General features: G+C 39.4%; 2 protein-coding genes across 3 annotated transcripts in view; one reads left to right on the top strand and one right to left on the bottom strand.

Moving 5' to 3' along the window:
- Positions 1 to 2,773, top strand: part of sgsm2 (small G protein signaling modulator 2) — a gene marked incomplete at both ends in the record, with an annotated part of 72,109 nt that extends 69,336 nt beyond the window's left edge. Inside the window, 4 exons of the mRNA XM_083886477.1 lie at positions 19 to 128; positions 216 to 312; positions 1,302 to 1,469; positions 2,685 to 2,773. Coding sequence (XP_083742603.1) covers positions 19 to 128; positions 216 to 312; positions 1,302 to 1,469; positions 2,685 to 2,773 — 464 coding nt within the window. The remainder of the gene's footprint in view (positions 1 to 18; positions 129 to 215; positions 313 to 1,301; positions 1,470 to 2,684) is intronic.
- A 6,004-nt stretch (positions 2,774 to 8,777) lies between these two features.
- tpst1 (tyrosylprotein sulfotransferase 1) overlaps positions 8,778 to 19,678 on the bottom strand; it is a 34,878-nt gene continuing 23,977 nt past the window's right edge. The window contains exons 4-6 of one of the 2 annotated variants that reach the window (XM_083886479.1): positions 10,244 to 10,294; positions 9,647 to 9,713; positions 8,778 to 9,079 (exon numbers count right to left, since the gene is read on the bottom strand). In XM_083886479.1, the coding sequence (XP_083742605.1) occupies positions 9,678 to 9,713; positions 10,244 to 10,294 (87 nt within the window). In that variant the 3' untranslated portion in view covers positions 8,778 to 9,079; positions 9,647 to 9,677. The remainder of the gene's footprint in view (positions 9,080 to 9,646; positions 9,714 to 10,243; positions 10,295 to 19,678) is intronic. The other variant, XM_083886480.1, reaches the window with a different exon arrangement.

Raw genomic sequence — 19,678 nt, 5'->3', positions numbered from 1 at the left:
TGTGTGTGTGTGTGTCAGAGTGCCTCGCATACAGCTGTTTTACTCAGCTAATGAAGCGGATGAGTCAGAACTTCCCTAATGGTGGAGCCATGGACACACACTTTGCCAACATGAGGTCACTGATCCAGGTGACAGATAACTCTTTTGTGTCCATGTGTGCGTGTGTGTGTGTGTGTGTTCATACAAACAGCTGAACTCTGTCTCTGTGTCGTCAGATCCTGGACTCGGAGCTGTTTGAACTGATGCAGCAGAACGGGGATTACACTCACTTCTACTTCTGTTACCGCTGGTTCCTGCTGGACTTTAAGCGAGGTGAACAAGCCGCGCTGTTCTTCCACTGACCTGAATTCACTGACTGTATCAGTCTTTTTCAGCAGCTGGTGGCAGTCACACGGTAGTTAGTTGAAGGTTAGGTTATACTATATTGTCCACAATGTGGAACATGTAATTTTGCTCCACGTTAATTACAAACACATACTGAAAATAAAAAAAAACTCTTTCTTGTAGAACTTGTAGATGTGGGAGTTTAAAGCAGTTCAAATTGGGAGTGCAGTGGATGTAACTGACCACTTCTAACAAGATTGTAGTATGTTTGCAATAGGGATGTAATATCATAAAACCATCTGTATCTATATTGTAATTTTCAGGTAATAGTCTGCTGCTACAGGCTTCTATCAGTGTAATACCTTCATATTAAATTAAATTGGACATAATATAGATGGATGCATCATCCCTACGACCACACTATTAGTATATTACCAGCTTTCTTTTCATACTCACCTGTCACTTAGCTGCATTTGCGGTTATCCAACCACTATGACAGTTTTGCTCTTTTCCTTGAGGTTAAGGGAAATTGTTTCAGGGTTAATGGCAGATAAGGCTTTGTAAAAGACAGCCATGATGTTGAAATAATTTCCCTGCACTGCAACAAGAAGTCATAATTATCCAATGGAAGTGTTAATGATGTTTGTGCTGAGACTCTTCACTTCACTGAGGTTATATAACTGTAGATAAAACAAAAATATACAGAGATCACATCACAGTGTTTTCCCTCAAAGTAGAAGCTGGTTTGTTGTTGATTTTTCAACCATAAAACAATGTTGTGGTAACATGAGAAGCTGCACGTTTGTTTTGTTTACCAAGTAAAATCAGAGAGAAGAAGGAAATCAGAGCTGTTTTTCAAGTGGACAAAGGACATTGACATGTCTTTTGTGTGTGTGTGTGTGTGTGTGTGTGTGTGTGTGTGTGTGTGTGTGTGTGTGTGTGTGTGTGTGTGTGTGTGTGTGTGTGTGTGTGTGCAGAACTCCTGTATGAGGATGTGTTTGCCGTGTGGGAGGTCATCTGGGTGGCTCCCAGGATTTCCTCCAAGCACTTTGTCCTCTTCCTGGCCTTGGCCCTGGTCACCGTTTACCGTGAGATCATCATGGACAACAACATGGACTTCACTGACATTATCAAGTTCTTCAATGGTAAAACACACACAACACTCACCAAGTGTAGACTGTGATTCTTTTAGATTTATTACCATCCTGTTGGCTGCTGTGTAAGTGTCATTCACAGTGATACACAGCACCCTCTGGTGGACAAGTGTGTGGACAACCCTCTGCAGTTAATCACTACACTTTCCTGATTAAACTTTAGAATACATAGCATAAAGGTCTTGCTAATGCAAAATTATCATTTTATGTCTGTCAGGTTCTGTGATATTTGGTATTTTAAATGGCATTAATGTAATAGAGAGTTGGTTTTGGATATTTCCTCAATTTCAAAAATTAATTTCAATTATTTCTTAAGAGGTGTGTTTATATTAAATATTAGGATCGAATGGATCGACAAGTGTTCAGTGTGACCCTGACTATTGTTAATGCAAATATCAAGTCATTTTACTGTATGGTTTGTCTATAGGTTAGTATGTCGTCCAAAATTTGACAAAAAAGTCATACTATAGTATGTCGCCAAAAATTTCACAAATAGTCATACTTTTTTATGTCGTCCAAAATTTGAAAAAGTTTTACTGTAGTATGTCGTCCAAAATTTGACAAAAAAGTCATACTTTTCTATGTCGTACAAAATTTGATGAATAAAGTCATACTTTTTTATGTCGTACAAAATTTGACAAAAAAGTCATACTTTTCTATGTCGTAAAAAATTTGACAAAAAAGTCATGGGTTAGTAAGTGGTTCAAAATTTGACAAAAAAGTCATATATAGTATGTCGTCCAAAATTTGACAAAAAAGTCATACTTTTGTATGTCGTCCAAAATTGGATAAATAAAGTCATAGGTTAGTAAGTCGAATAAAGTTATAATTTTGTATGTCGTCCAAAATTTGACAAAAAATGTAATTCTTTAGTTTGTCGTACAAAATTTGACGAAAAAGTCATACTTCTGCCTCGGTTCGTGTTTGTCCGATGTGGGCTCCTGTGGAAACATGTCGTTTGGTGCCCATGGAGGACTTTGGGGGAGCATCCCATGCTTATATTTAATTATAAACTGCTTTTTCTATGGCCACAAAAATCATACCATAATTATTATACAACACAGGTGTCCTTTTTATGGACAGTATTTTGGTAATATAGCCCCAGAAATACTACAAAATGTACCTTGAACTAATGCAGTTGAAGTTTCTTTGACATTAGTGTCCCTGAGTCTGTAGCTCTCCTCACTAAGTGTGTCTGATCCACAGAGATGGCCGAGCGTCACGACGTCCAACATATCTTAAAGATAGCACGTGAGCTGGTGCATAAGGTTCAGTCCCTGATGGACAACAAGTGACCGAGGAGGAGCAGGAGGAGACGGAGGAGTGGGAGGACATCAGTGCTTCCTCTCATCCCTTAGAGAGATGTCAGCGTGTTTACAGACCTCCACCTGTCCAGAGAAAGTCCATATGGTCCATGTCTCGTCCCTGGCCAGGTGAAGGTGAGCGTGGGGCAGGAGTGCTGCTCAGACGGTGCGGCTCTGGAGCTCGGCCTGGATCTGTTTACATTTACCTTTACTTGGAATGCTCATGGTGTCCGTTCAGACATGTGGATTTGTCTGCATGCTTGTGAGTTTGACCACACTGTGAGGACATTCTTGAGTCTCCCCAGTCTTGCAGAGCTTGTGTGTGTGCATGAAAACACACACACACATACACATACACACATATATACAAATACACACTATATTAACTCTTGTCAGTGCTCCTATTTCAAGAGTTGCACCCTTTTCTCCAACGCTTGAAGCAGAACATATTGGATGCCTGTCAGGAAGTGTTTGTTCCTCCAGTAGAGGTCAGTAGAGTTCAGGATTTACCCACAACATTGCCAGAGGAGCGGAAGACTTTAGCCACGAAGAAGTTTTCATTAGTGACCAAATGGACTGTGCCAACTACCTTTTCATGAGTGTTTTCTACAACTAGCATGTATGTTTCTACCCTTCCACCACTGTTGTTTTTTTTTCTTTCATTCATGGAAGTTTTATTATCACACAAATGTTGCCTTTATCAGTAAGAGCCCAAGGTACTTAGTTGCACTTTTTCTGAGGGTTTCCTTCCTGGTGCCTATGAAGGCCTCGCTACAGTCGGAGGAGGCTGGAGGTGCCACAAGAGGCCAAATTGTTGAGAAACTCAGGATGAATTGCAGCCAACTTTTCTGAGCATGTCAGTCAGTGGTTAGGCCATGTTTCATCCTTGTTCCAAGATGGAAAAACTAACAGCAGAGCACAACAGCGACGACAAAAGCACACTGGATTGTTAATCTTAACCTTTGTAGTCCCTTGATTTTAGTCTCGGAAGACATGAAGACACACTTTTACAGTTTTAGAGCATTGAATTGGGAATTACAATTACACTTAGTGTATTACAATTTTGTCTTATTCTGATATTGATGGAATAAATTTAACCATCACACATACGTACAGGTTTTTAAAACAGTATTATGGTATACATTTATACAAAACACAATGTAAATGATTCATGGAAAATATGTGGTGAATTTTCTGATTATTCCATTTTTAAATGGTCAGCTATTTAATTCAAGCCAACAATTCTTGAGCTTAGTAACTGGCTATGGCCGTGTCTCAGTTTTCCTCTTCATTTCTGATTTAAGTTTTAGAATTACTGATGTAACACCGGTTAGGGGAAGGAGACATGACGACCACAGAGACATGATAGCAGGACAGGAAACAACATTTGGATTGATTATATTTAGTAACGTCTACAAGTGGTGTAAAAATAAGGCTGGTGCTACTCTGTTTTATCATTGTCAACAGATCCCATGAAAAGACCAAAACCAGCAACACAAGCACAGAAGTCTGATCACTGATCACAGACACCAGGGGGCGACTGCTCTTTACAGAAAGTTTAAATGGATGTCTATGAGAAAATTAGCCTATTTCCCACTTATTAGGAAATTAGAGACCAGTTTCTGTGTTTCTGTTACAATTTGTACCTTTTGGTTTGCTGTTCACTGTCTAGTTTTGGGGGAAACATCTAACTGTGATTCTTCTGACAGGTACTGCAATTTGGATTTGATTTGGAAAACTTTCTAAATCAAGTTTTCACTGTGTTCATAGATTTAAAACAATAAGTTGTGACAATATTAAATAAATAACTGTTCCATTAATAAAGCCAAATGGAACTTGCTGTAAACAATGTCTCACACTGAAATAGTTGTCATTCACTTAATTTGTAATCATTCGCATCCATCTATATTGTCTATGTCATCCATAATTGTACATCTAGATTCTATGAATATAGACACAGCTCTTTTTGCTGTGGGTCTCACTGACTTCCTGTAACCTGTGTTTGGGAGCAGATTAATCTATCTACACTGGTTAGTTTTCAGGATGAGATTAAGTTATTAACCCATTCTAGAATATCTGAAGGGCTGTGTCTCTGCTTATAGAATTTGCGGTTACAGTACATGAGCAGTGTTGGTTTGGGTCTTTTCATGAAGTATGGTGACAAACTCTACCCTTTAAATTTACCCACGTTTTCTTTCGGAATGAATGGAGTCAAACATGCCCACTGATCTGAAGGCAACCACTTTGTGTTGCGTTCAGTGCTGTTAGGAAAAGTGGTTGCAGTTGTCCATGTGGAACCTGATTGGTCCAGCCTCTGAGGAGAAGACGTGGCTGGAATGTGTTGGTCTGAGTTCACAGGTTGAACAAAAAAATACCTGAGACAAAGCTGCTTATGATGCCAACCTTTGTCGAGTGTTCAGTGAATCAGTATTCGGATGGATTTGGCTCAACAGCAACAGCACAGAGTACGTTTGTGTTTGTACCAGAAGGGAATCTGGTTTACAATCTCCTTCATCACTTTGGCCCTTTACCCCCCGCCCTCCTTGCCTCCTTAAAATGTCCAAAATGGCTGCATATGATTGGTCATCCAGCACTGACCCACACCTGTGATTCAAGTGCCAAGAGTCTTCCCCAATCCTGAAGTGTACTGTAGTCATCTGGCTCGCTGATTCGCTGGTTTGATCCCAGGAATGGGCAGTGGTGTGGATGTACCTTGCTACGGACTCTTCCTCTTCCCCACCCTGCCTCTACAGCGACGCGGGGGTCGGTAAGGGAAACCTGGGCCCATAGCAGAGCCTTTTCTTCCAATCAGGACATTGCGTACCAAAGCCTTGAAACTAGAGCCCGACTGATACTGGATTTTTGGGGCTAACCCTGCTTGCATTTTTGGGGGGAATAAAGTAATCCTGAAAAGTTCTTGATGAGTTTCACTCTGGAGTTTATCGTCTCTGATACTGTTCAGGAAATATGGCAATTAGCTAATGAGCTACATTTGGCACAAATGTTTATAAAGATCTTTTTCTGCATTATGTTCTGTAAAAAAAAAAAAAAAAAAAGGTTTATAATGGTGCACATGAGATGACATATACTCATGATACAGGTGTATATTGGCAGATAAAACTGATATATCAGTCGGGCTCTACTCAAAACAGCCCCCTCTGTGGCATGACAGCAATGTGCAATTTCATACTGCATCTTGAATACTGACTGTTTACTATGTGTGTAAAATATTTTTGAAAATGGTGATCTTGAATTCTTTGACTACAGTGTCATTCCTGTTGTTTGAGAAAACCCATTAAAGTCTATATTCCTGTACATACGAACCAAAACCCAATATTTCTATGAAGACAGTCAGAACATATAACTTATTTTGAGATCTATTTTTATGTTGGTTTTAGCGGCACTTGTTGGAGGTGTATACTGTGCAGAGCTGCAGAATGTGTGCAGACCATGTACACGCTGACTGTTAAGTGTTCTTTCTCAATGTCGTGCACTGACTTCAAGATTTAAAATTTCTATTTATTTAGAGAGCCAGTGATTGCATTGCTGAATATGTACTAGTGAGGATGTATCATTTGCCTTGAATGTAATGTATTATTAAACAAAGGGTTGTTCAGTAGTGTGCTGCTCTCTTTCCTTCTCGACCTTTTCTCCACAGCACATGACATGATGGAGCTCAAGGTAAATTCAACAGGTGCTAAATATAAATAACTGTATCTCTACTTTATAGTAGCACAATACTTAGTCCCCGTCTCATTGTTTATTGTTAATATTAGGTCAATGTTATGGAAGCGTATTGCATTCACTTGAAAAAAAAAAAAATCCTGTTTTTCTCACTAATTAATTTTCGGTTTGATTTTTTGAATAATCTTTTTTTTGTTTTTCTGAGTAATATTTTTTTCCCCTGTTTTTCTGTCTAATTATTTTCCTGTTTTTCGGAGTAATTTTTTTTTCTGTTTTTCGTGCACATTTTTTTCCCCTGTTTTACGGAGTAATTTTTTTCTGTTTTTTGTGCAAATTTATTTATCCATGGAGAATGCCATATCTGTCCAACTGATCCTGGAGAAAGATTGCTATGTCTAGCAGATCTGAATGGGCTTTCCTTCTGAACAACCGCAAAGTCCTCAGGTGCCTGCGTAAAGTCGACAAACTAATGATAATACCATCTATGTGACTTAAAGACAGGACTATCTCCCAGTGTCTTAAACCCAGATCAAAGTAAAACTTGATTAAACTAAACAAGCCATCCATGTTGTTTTAAATCGAACTCTCAATAAAGGAGTGAATGTGTTTATTATTTCAAATGCTCTCTAAACTCAGAAAAAAATTACTCCGTAAAACAGGGGGGAAAAATTTGCACGAAAAACAGAAAAAAAAATTACTCCGAAAAACAGAAAAAAATTTACTCCGAAAAACAGAAAAAAAATTACTCCGAAAAACAGGAAAATAATTAGACAGAAAAACAGGGGAAAAAAATATTACTCAGAAAAACAGAAAAAAGATTATTCAAAAAATCAAACCGAAAATTAATTACTTTTTTTTTTTTCAAGTGAATGCAATACGCTTCCGTACAATGTAATCTTTAATGTGATAATTTAGAAATGTATTTTCCATTTGTATGGCAATTTTTATCCAACTACTTTAAATACCATACTTTTGAACAAATATATAAGCCCTTATAAAATAAACACCTTAGTGTTTGTAGCCTTGTACTAGGCCTTGCATGTGTACTTTAGGTGAGTGCATTGCTTTACTGAGGCTGCCATCTTGCTATGCCATGTTTCTACAGGAGCCCGAACATACAATTCATCTAGAAAGCTTATTTTCTGCATCTTTCTACCTCTCATTTATTTATATTCATTTATATTAAGTATTCCTTTTAAAATCCAGTAAAATTTTAATAGCATTTTCACTGGACTCACTCTCGAATCCTCAGCTATTACACTAACCATGTGATAAGGACGAAAAATATAACTTTGCAGGAAAATATACTACTTTAATATAATGCTTCTTTCAGCTTCTCCCTTTAGGGGTCGTTGCAGTGGATCATTTAACTCCATCTTCTTCTCTCCCGTATGGCCTCTTCTGTATTGCCCAATTCAAACAAACATGGAATGGAATGAAGCTCCTCCATTCCTTTGGTACAAGGCAAGATAAAAGTGACAACTGAGCACAAAATTGCTGAGAAAAGACTGTTGTTGATCACAGTGAAAATTGTGTTTGAGTGTTTTCTAGCTTGTTAAAAGCCTACAGTTTCGCTGCAGTGTCCCTGCATGAATCTTAATGAGTGTGACACCAAGTTCACCGTCATGTCACTGGTGCACAGCTTATGTACAACAGTGTGAACTTTGTTGCCCTGTTACAACCACAGGTTTGTGTTTTTTCTGTATGTGTCTGTGAGTCTGCATGCTTGATTTAATGAGGTGTGCGTAAGTTTCATGTTGGTGAATCCTGGGAGCTGATTAGTCCTGCACAGGAAGCCTGATCATCCCAGCTGCAGTGGACTTCCCTTGAACCACTCACAGTCAGACAGCCAGCAGAAAATTTGTGTTTGTTTTATAGTAAGCCTTTAAAATGGTTTTAATGTGTTGTTGTGGTTTATTGGGTGTTTGGAGATCAGGGATCAGGGATTTCCCCTAAGGTCGTGACACCTCCTCTGTAAAAAAGAACTGTAAGAATTTGAGCAGCAACTAAGTAGACTTTGTGTAGGGAAAAAAAAATCACCTTCAATTTTTTATAAACAATTATTCTTCCCACATCAAATGTGTACAATATTTGATTATACTGTATTTGTTTGACTGTTTCTACATAAGAAAAAAAAACCCAGACGGACAACAGGCTTTAAAAAAGCATTATTTATCACGGTTGATACTTAAAACTGATCAGTACCCATGACATTGCACAATACAAAGGCAAGAAAAAAAACTTTAAACATTAAAATAGGTATTGCATCTTCCAAAAGCTAAATTTTTCATTCATAAATACTTCTTGTGATTTCAGTTCACGGCAGTTTCTTACAACAGGATCACAAAGTCGTTTTTCTAAATAGGCAGAGCTCACTTCTAAGAATCAACATGTGATGTGACACGAAAATAACATTCAGCAGACATTCTGTGGTTTGAGACAACCTGTAGGACCTTCGTACAGTCGTTTATCGAAAGGCCAAGAGTTCACCGGAGAAGATTATTGGAAGATGATACTGTCCCACTGTGGTCATGTGACTTTTAAAATACGCCAAGCCCCCAATACAGATGGCTGAGATGATGTCCACCATTTTCTGTTGCGCTGCACTGATTCCTGTACGAAACATGACAATATAATGTTAGATCATAACAAAGTTTCATGTTCTGTACAGTCAAATATCATCAAGAACCCCTTTCTGATCCATTTTACCAAAGGCCCATCAAGTCCTTCAATCAACGCCCCTGCTTTAGTGGCATCTCTATTGGCGTGTTTCCACCGGCTAGTCTTGACTAAAACGTATGTTGTTGCAATTTAAAATGTATGACACAAGTGACATAAAATGCAGACTGGAGAGTCAGACAGTTTTTTTTTTTATAATAACGCTGGAGGGAAAAAAGCTCAAATGCTAAACATATCTGTGAAAAATAATCTGTATTGTATATCTTCCTGAGATTGGCACTGGCATCTGCCATAGAAAAACCCATATCACTCAACTTCTACTAATTTCCCATCATCATACACACAGTAGTATTTTATAAAACAGATCCTGGCAGAGATGTTTCTGACACACAACACAGCTGAAGTCATCCTTGGCTGAGGTAAGAGCTGAACTCCATAAATAGCAACTCAGTCAACTGGTATGATACCTGAGCTCCAGTGTGTTAGTCATGTCACAGGTACCTGCGTGTTGAGGTGATGTGCTCCCTCTGATCTAACTGGTGTTGGATCTCTCTGCAGATTTCTGGATCTGTGAGGAGGAACAGACAGTGGAAGGTTATAGTAACATATAGCTCTCAGCATCACAGATCATCTCCAACAAGACGTCTAAACAGCTGACATCTATTCCACTTGCTCAATGTAAAAAAAGAGTCTTAAAAGGCATCATAAGAAAATAAAAAAATGCAACACGCTTCAGAAAAGAACAACATACAGATGTAGATGCATCAAACTACCAGAAGAGGGCAGAAATGCTCTTCAGCCAACATCAAGCTACTGAACCGAGGGGCAGGCAACAAAACAAAGAGACTGATGGACAAAATAACCATTTAAGACCAGACACAGGAAGAGAATCAAGAAGCCGGGACCAGAAAGCAACAGGCTTCATTAGATGGCAAGAAAATAAAGCCAAAAAAACAAATGATGAACTGTGAGCTGATGGAAATCTGTTATGTGATCTTCAGCTGAGCTACAGATGGTTTTACTCAAATCAGACACTTAAAAAAGGCTGAATTTGAAGGAGAGGCAAAGCCTCAACGACAGGCAGAATTGTTACTGTACCTGTGGCTGCTCTTTTAGGAAATCTGGAAGCTGAAATTCACCTTTAAAGACCTGGAAAAACAAAGGGCCAGCTTTAGAACTCCACAAATCCATAATTTGAATTACCATGCTGGAGATCTACTGGATTACTGTTATGACTCATTCAGGAAATGAGGTAAATGCATCATTCTGAATGTAAAACTCTATGAATAACATCCAGCACAGTGTGGAAAGGTAGAAGCTGCTTAACATGTGCCAAAAGTCAAACACTGGTGTCTTCTGGTTTCACATACACTCACCATTCATTCACACTTATTGAACCACCATAGTTTTTTTTTTTTTTTTTTTTTCACACTGGACTGTACGCAGAGGTGACAGAGAGCAGACAGTATATGTCAGCATCCTGGGATCAGAACTGTGATGTAATGAACAACAGTCTGCCTCTTCTTATTCTTCCTTTAACACAGTATGGATGGATGGTTGCTGCTGGTGATACTTTAACACAGAGCAGTACAGCAGAACACGATGCTGTGAAAGAGTGGCCAGATCACTCCAGGAGGCTGATTTTGGATCAGAAGACTCAGGGAAAGCTGGCTGGACTGGAGGTGCTTTCAAAAGGTCACATCAGAGAGAGGGGAAGGGGAGATCAATATCCTATAGAATATAGCGGGGTGTACCACAAAGCAAGGAGAGAATTTAGTCTGAGGGTTGACAGTACTTTTCCATTTTTCCACAGAAATGTAACTGTATCTGGACAGGAAGTCTCCTCCTCCTCCTGCTCAGCAAGCCAGAGGAGAAGAATGTGGAGAGAAGGCTGTGTGATGCGTAACAGCAGTTTGATGATGGAGGGAAGCTCCATGTCAGAAGAATTTACCAGATAAAGACACGGAGCAGTGAGCAGGGAGACAGTTTTGTTCAGTCACAGTCTGGTGTCAAATAGACCGAGTAACAATATTAAAAGGTGCTATAATATAGCAGAATGCAACTAGAGTTTAAAACCGGTAATGCAATGTGTGTCTGTGTGGTGGTTCTTCGATAGTGTTTTTTTTTTTTAGTTTTAACACTGTAATATACTGGCTATACCATTGTTATCAGTAGCAGTTCAGTTTGACATGTTTTATACATTCAAAATCTCGATTAACTTTCTCAGTTTCCGTCCAAAAGCCTTAAAGACAGACATTTCCCATATGCGAGTATTAATTGTGAGTGGTAAATGGAAATCTTACTCGACTCCCTCCCTGACAACTGTGTGTCTGTAACACTGTATGTTTTATTCAACTGCAAACAAGTTTGTGTTGCTTTGTAAACAGCACGTGAGTGAGAATTAGAAACTGTACATGACAACACACAGGAGTTTGTTGATCCACTGCAACCTTTATTGTAAATGACACGGTGTCATTTTGGGACAATAATTTCCTAGGTAAATAATTTCCATTTACCTAGGAAACACTCATATAAAAAAGAAAACAGCAATTTTCTCTATAGAATTTGAAGTGTCACAAAAAAGTGAACACAAAAAGAAAAGTGGCAAATGTATTTGTGAAATGGTGAACACTTAAATGAGCATAGATTTAGAGTAAACCATTTGTTAAATGCTGGTGCTCAGTGAATGAGTCAGCTCAGTGCTGACTATGTATTAGTACCTCATACAAACACACTTCAATATATGTACACTCTGTAGAAGTAGAACCAGGTGAATGTTTGTAAAATGTTTAACATATGTACCTTTTTGTAGGCACACAAAACATTTTAAGCATCAAAATCAAGCACACAGGCCAAATTTTTTTTCTTATTATTAATCTATTTTGTTGAACAGTGCTAACAGGCGAAACTTATCCAGTATGAAGTACTACAGTGATGTAAACAATGAAGATTTCATTTGAGGCTAAGCTGGAACTCCACAGAAAGGGAGTAGCCTCAGGTCCCGTTCTCCTTTTGGGTAGCAGTGATTAAAACATCCCCATAACACAACTCATTCTTTAACCACCCCATGAGCCTTTGTGCATGCTTGTGTGTTTGGCTGAAATCAACAAAGGACCAGAACGTGAGTGTGACCTCAAATGATTTCCAACAGCAGACACTTTGAGGCAAGCGTATGTTTCTGATCAGTCTACTGAGGCTCAGCTGTGAGCCTGACCAAAATCCCCTCAGAGCATGCCTGAAGGACATGTGGGCCGCAGTGTGTTTATACACTGGGTCACACACACTTATATGTACAAGTGGTGTACGATGAAGACAAAAAAAATGCATGCATATCACAGATCCATACATTGTTCAAAGAGGAAACAGACAGGAATGGGGGGGGGGGGCTGCCTCTGGAAGAGAGAAGACGTTACATCTGCTTGGTGGGAAACTGCCATAACATGAATCCAGTGTCTGACCTTGAGCTCTACAAGCTCAGAGTGATTTGTTAAAATGGTCATGAAAGGAGGAGTGTTCTCGTGGTGGAAGATTTACAGACGAAACCAGATGAAATACGACAGTCTGATAAAAAAAAGAACCACTGACTGCAGACCTCAGTGGAGAGTCAGCTGACTCACTGAAATACTGTGTCCCACTCTGCTGTCATCCTCCCAGAGCCGATCGACAGGCAGCTGACCTCTTTTCAACTAATGAGAGGACGGCACCAGCAAGCAGCACTACGCTGTTCTTCAGACTAGATGAAGAAACTGATTTTCTAACATATAATCATAGTCACACTTCACATCATTATCCATTATCACCAGTCATCATCATATACAGCCATATTTACAGTCACCAATTCTCATTATACACTGTCATCAGTCATCATTATATGCTGTCACAATCACATTTACTGTATGTACAATTATATACAGCAGAGGTGATTGCTCTATGATAGTCCCAGATAGTCTGATGATGTTAGAAACTGAAACACTGAATGTATAGTTCTCATACATTCCCACAGCAGCACGGCACATTAAAACCAGTAGAAGCTCGGCTTCAATTGATCACTATGAGACCGCGCAGAATAGCTTTTTTCACTGTGGTGAGTGAAACCGTGATTGGATTAATGTGGCAAAAACATCATTTCCAGGGAAGATCGGCTTCTCTGGGAGTCAATAGAGCAGTGGCTAGGCACAGACGTTTTTGATTTGACAGCGTTGTAGAAATATAAACAACACCGGAGCCTTTTCTGTCTCAGTCCAAGAAAAGTCCAGTTTGCGATTAAAGCCTAGAAACATATATTATGTATACATTACACACTGTAAATAAAAACACTATTATAGCTGGACAGAGTGGACAAAGTGTGCAAGAGAGCCATGACTTAGCAGGACAACCCGGACCATAAAGGGACACTGGGTGAAGTTTCTGTTATGCTGCTGATGTTCTGCTGACACCATCAAATCTGCAGATATTGGGGCTAAAAGAGAGCCACAGCTGCCCACTGTGCTGAAGAACAGCTAACCTTGGACATGTTCTCTCCTCGCTTGATACAAGCCTGACAGACAGGAAATTTTGGTAGAGACATGATCAAATCCTGAACCAACTGGCTGCAGGTCTGGAGGAAGCAAGGAAGATGAAGAAGCCAAGACAACCTTCTAAAGGCCCCCAGTTCATGACCTTTCTCAGAGCGAGTAGAGCTTAGGAGGCAGCGCAAATACCCACAGGAAATAACTGCCACGAGCCTTAGACCTGATATGGTCCTCTGGTCAAAAGGCACCAAACAAGTCATACTCGTGGAGTAAGGCAGCCACCGAGTCGAGTGGTGGAAGGTGGGGCGAGGAGGGGGGGTTCCCTTTTGACAACTCACAGAAGCCACTCGACACAGGCGCTCAAGAGGGGAGAGAGAGAGTCAAAGAAAGATTTCAGACTTTCAGGCAAAATTAGCCACCTTTAGCCCAAAACAATGGTTCTAATCACTGAGTGGTGAACAACTGTTGGTGCACAGGAACCCTGAGAAGCTGACACAGTGTGTCAAAGCAGAACCAGACATAGTCCAGTTAGGGAGGGACCGGCACAATTGGGTCAGCCAAGCCATCTGCTGGTACACGTAGCAGGTCAAAGAGCACTGAATCACAGTTGACAGCAGAGAAAGTTTCAGTTGCATGCTGACAATCACCTCCCTCTTTGAGTGGTTAACAAAATAGTTGTTTCTCTGCTCAGTTTAGAAAACACACCTATGTAACAGCAGTCATTCACACAATTCAGTATCAGGAACAAAGGGTTGGGAGAGTTGATGTCCAATGCTGCAACAAATCATGCAACATGGAACAATTATGCAAGCTATTTCACCGTGTCGTGAGAACAGAAGTTGCTTTAAAACTTGAATTAACTATTCATGGATATGAATAGTTAGGTCATAGCCCCTGCTAGTAGAGAACATCCCAGAACCACACAGGTTTCACTGCAGGCATCTTTTACCATTTCCCCAACAATGGCTAATGTGTTGTCTGTGTTTCTCACAGCTGCTATTTGACCACTAACATGTTCTAACTCCTACAGTAAAAGTGCTTTATATCTTTCTGTAGCAGCACATTCAATTACAATTAGTATAAAGATCTTTTGACTTTTTTGCTAAATAGATGCCACTGAGAAGAAATGTTTTCACATACCTCTGCTTGATAAGGATACAGACTACATACTGGTCATAATGTAACCACACACACAAAAACCTCACAGAATATTTTAACGATTCCCAGAGCTCTTAATCACCCTGTGGCTGATTTCTGCCAAGAGACCTGAATACACGCAGTATACTAACACAAATACACTCACTACCCCCCACAGTGTACACGTGTGTCTGTTCAACACACTGTTGAAGGCAACTTTTATTGAATGCATGGTTGTCTATGGGCCACAGGGTTTCACTTTCCACCCATGTTGTTTCACACTGCTGTGTGCACATACAGAGATGGTGGGCAAGTTCGAGCCTGTCTACTTTTATACAGTATAGTAGCAGTGCTCAATCACTGACTGGCACACAGACCACCTCCTTGCACGGTGTTTCAGATGCAGTTAAGATGATTTAGAAAGCTCTATCCATGTTATTAAGTGCACTGAGCTCATAAGCCTCCTCTGTGTAACTGCAAAGAAAGCCTACCGCACAGCCTATTTGTCTGACTTTGTTACCCAAAATCCTGATAACAAATTTAAGTCATGACTATACTCTCTGGACATTTTACAAGAGGCTTCTCAGAGAAGATCTGGCTTACTAACTCAGTTTAAATGTTTGCTTAAACATTCATCAGCAAACAGTTCATGTGAAATCTCAATTAACACATATTCTTCGGTCACTGCTCTTGCAGCCAAGGCTTTTAAGAATACCTTTGTGATGAGCAAAGACAAAGAGCACCATGGTGGCAAAGCACTGAAGACAACCTGAGTCAATATGATATGATTAGCCTCCATATCATTAAGTGTTGCTGCAGCAATATAACAGAAGTGGTCCAGCCACCACAGACATGAAGTACAAGCTGCTTAATGAGGAGCTTCGAAGACATTTGATTCTCATGCCTCCACTCACTCACAATATTATCATGATTATTGTTGTTGTTACTGAGGACAAACTGAGAACTTATTGATCCCAATATCCATTTCTCACAGGGGATCAGAACAACTGCACAGCCACTTAAAAACTATTGATTGCGGCTCAAAATGAGACACCTCATTTAGAGCACAGTGCCACAACCTCAACAACAAGAAGAGACGATACAGGGAGGAGGAGCTCCATGTGTCCTCCACTGGTGGACAACATACATGAGAGTAAGGTGCAGTAGCTCCAGTTCTATTGAAGTGCTCTAAAGATAAGACCTAGTGTCAACACATCTCTAAAACAAAACCCACACAAACCAATACTGTATTTAGACCCAAACTGATATCAGAAACTGAGGACACACCACACTAATACCAAAATATTAGCTGATCGCACTATATGAGACATCCATAAGAACAGGATCTATCTCTGATAATACGGTCCATGTCCAGTCTACCCTTTGGTAATCCATGGAGCTGCCTTTAATTTGTGTGAGTCAATGGAAGTCATCTAATTTAATCAATTATTTGTACAGCACCAAATGTACCTATCTCAGGACACCTTACACAGTAAGGCCTAGACATATAGAGAGAAAGAGAGACCCAACAGTTCACACAATAAGCAAGTACATTGTTACAGTGGAGAGAGAAAAAACACTTTACACAGCAAGAAATCTGTGGCAGAACCAGACTTTATCAGACAGAATGTATTATTGACCTCTACCAAGGAAGTATATGTTTTCGCCGGATTTTGTCTGTTTTTTATTTTAAGTTAACATGATGTCACTTTAGATTTGAAGCTTAGCTAGCATAGTTTAAGTATTAGCAGAAAACATTCTCCAATGGGAATTGGAATGTACAATGCCTGTTTTATATCAATGAATTGTTTCCACAGGAAAAAACAAAACAGTGTGGAAACAGTGTGATGCTCTCTGGACTCTCATCTAAGAGAGATATGAGTCAGAATATATTGTGAGACGTCACAGCAGTGAGCATTTAAATCTAAATTACATTGCTTACAGCCACTTTGTTAAACTGTGGAATGTGTATATGTATAGTCTGATTCCAGAGTACCACTCTACACTCTGGACACAAAGACAAAGATTCAAGCAGACTCAGGGTTGCTAACTACAGAATATTTATGAATGATATGCCTTTTAACTGAGGATGCTATGTTGCTAAAGCTAACAGTAGCAATAATAGCTGTAAAGTAGCTGGGTTACTGCTGGGTAACTGCAACTGCATCACAAATTGTACATTTTTTAAGAGTGACTCCATGTTGCAGTAAATGTTTCATCATGTTTAAGCCGTTTCCTCCCTTTCCTGAAATGTCCCAGATATTGAGGTTTCATTTTGCAGTGACGCCATCTTTCCTTAACAAACATACCCAGACTTTAAGGGTACACGTTATCAGCCTTTTCTCACAATGTAAACAGTAATGTCTCCTCCTCGATTTTGTTGACATAGTGCACAACTAATGACGTCAAGTTAGGTTCACGTAGCAGGTCCTAGCAGACAGACAGCACAAACAGACTCACTGCAGGAGCACAAATTAAATGTTACATGAAACATAGCAGTGAAATTCTCAAGTTCAGTTGAACCTAAGATTCTTGAAAATTTGGAACTGGTTCTTCATACCTAATCCTTATCTCAAAAGCAAACCATTTCCTGTCCTAGTGTCCTGTTTTACTTGCATCATATCCATTTCAAATTCAGTGAAGCATTAGGGGTTGAATCAATACAGACCGATGTTTATGAGGTGATATGCATTAACTCTGTTAACAGCTTAGACCACAGGGTTGACACCGTTTAGAAGGCTTCAATTCAGTCATCACTCACAAGCAACGTGCAGCAAAGCACTGCTGAGATAAGGCTGCTGTCCACAGGTCAAGCTTCCTGAACTGTGCACACTCTTCCATCTTTACAATACAAACACTGATTATCAAAGAGCCTCCTAAGCGTTTCTCTGATGAGCAGCTACATCCAAACTGCATAGTCTAAAGGCAAAATAAGACCTGAACGTGAGATGACACACTGACACAGTAGGTAAATATTTGGATGGAGCTTGGAGAGAACACAACACAGAAATGATCATCACATGTGACAAGTTATACTGTGGCGAGCTGAGGGATGGTTGTCAGATGTTATGCAATACAACGCACAATTACTATGATTGAGCCACCTTTTAGTTCTTCCTTTTAAAAGCTAGAGCCCACAATTTGTTTCTTTTTTTATTTGCTGAAATTCTATTTACATTCTGATAAGCCATCAATAAATAAAGTTGCGCTGGCACAAAAGTAAAATAATCTGGCACCAATCATTTCATTCAGACCACAAGTATTAAACCAGTACCACACATGTCATAAATTTACTTGCTTAACTATGTGGGTTATTATAATAATATTTAATGTTTTCTTAAAAGTGATTTAGACATAATGATAACACAGCTGTCCTCCCCACACTTCAAGTGTAGAATCGATCAATAAATCCTTTAAATTAAGAAAATGTTGTGGACAAAGTGATGTGTGTCTCAACACTGTAACTCCTTCAGGCACGCCACACATACACAGGAAATCTCTTAGATAACAGTGGTAAGTAGGGACGGATATTTTCAAACTAACAAGCCAACAACATACCACAACAACAGTTCTTCCAACTATGTAATAAAATGAAAATGCACTTTATTTCAGCAAACTTTTCCTTGAACTCAATGAGCCAAACTTGTCAAAAGAAACTCTAAAATAACACAAAGGAGGTATATGGGACATTACTCTATTTAAAACAGAAGACTGACCTCATTTGCAGTAAACACTCTCTGTAATGAGTACGCTCACTTTATGACTCCATTATCCTGTGCTGCAAAGTTATGTAGACTCCCTTTATTTTATTTTTTTAACCACGGGGAGCAACTGTAAGCCAAGCTAAACTCTTGTTCATTACCAATAGATCCAATTATTAGATGAGAGGAGTTGGTGGTTGCGATGAAGTCACCCAGATGCACCTACCAACAGCCTTTTATCACATTGTGGATCACCATGTAACTGTTGCCTCCACATTCAACATTAGGCAACCTCTGAAGCAAAATATTCCAATAAATCCCCTGAACACTATCAACCAGGTAAAATTTTGCACTTAGCTAATAAATCAGAAACCAAACACCAAAATGAAGGACTTAGAGGAGTCTTATGCTACATCATCATGAGAATACTTTAATTTTAAAATGCATCACATCAGCTAAGTTTACACCCTCTGCCAATAGTGCCGCACAGTTTGGAGCCCCTAAAACAGAGAGGTTAAAACATTCTCCTGCGTCCATTTTAGTTGAAAAACTGTAATGCTGCTTTTTAGTCTGGACAGGCAGAGAGTGAGACCTTTAGAAATAATATCAAAGTTACAGACATTAACTTCCTGATTTGTTCTTTCTAACTGTGAATGTGAAGAAGCACCATCAACACTTTTATCTCAGCTCTTACTTTTCACAATTCTTGTTTGTAGCATTTTATGATACTCAGCAAACAACTGCAGAGGAGATCATTTGGTTACTATTTACATCCACACGTCATTTGAGAATACTTTTTTTTTTTTAACAGCAACAGTATGGACATAGATAACTCCTCATATGGAGCTGAAATGCTCACCTAAATAGAGATTGTTTAATAAAAAGTAGACATTCATGGTAACAGCTTGATTATAAAACACTGACATTTATTACACAAACCACAGACATATTTCACACTGCTGAGGTTCAGTGCCCCACCCTGCAAGAAAAGTAATAGGATTGGGAGACGTCCACTTCATAGGCATTGTGATGCTTATTCAATAAAGCATTGCAATGGCTGATGAAATGATGTGGTGAAGACTAAAATGATGTCTATCTGCCATCAGCATCAGCCTCACCCAACTGTCCAACTCTATGAATATACTCACAAAGACAAAGTGCAGACTCTGCCGAGTTTAAACATC

This window comes from Microchirus variegatus (assembly GCF_963457635.1).
Source record: "Microchirus variegatus genome assembly, chromosome: 3".
Classification (NCBI taxonomy): Eukaryota; Metazoa; Chordata; class Actinopteri; order Pleuronectiformes; family Soleidae; genus Microchirus; species Microchirus variegatus.
This window is presented reverse-complemented; position numbering and strand designations above follow the sequence as displayed.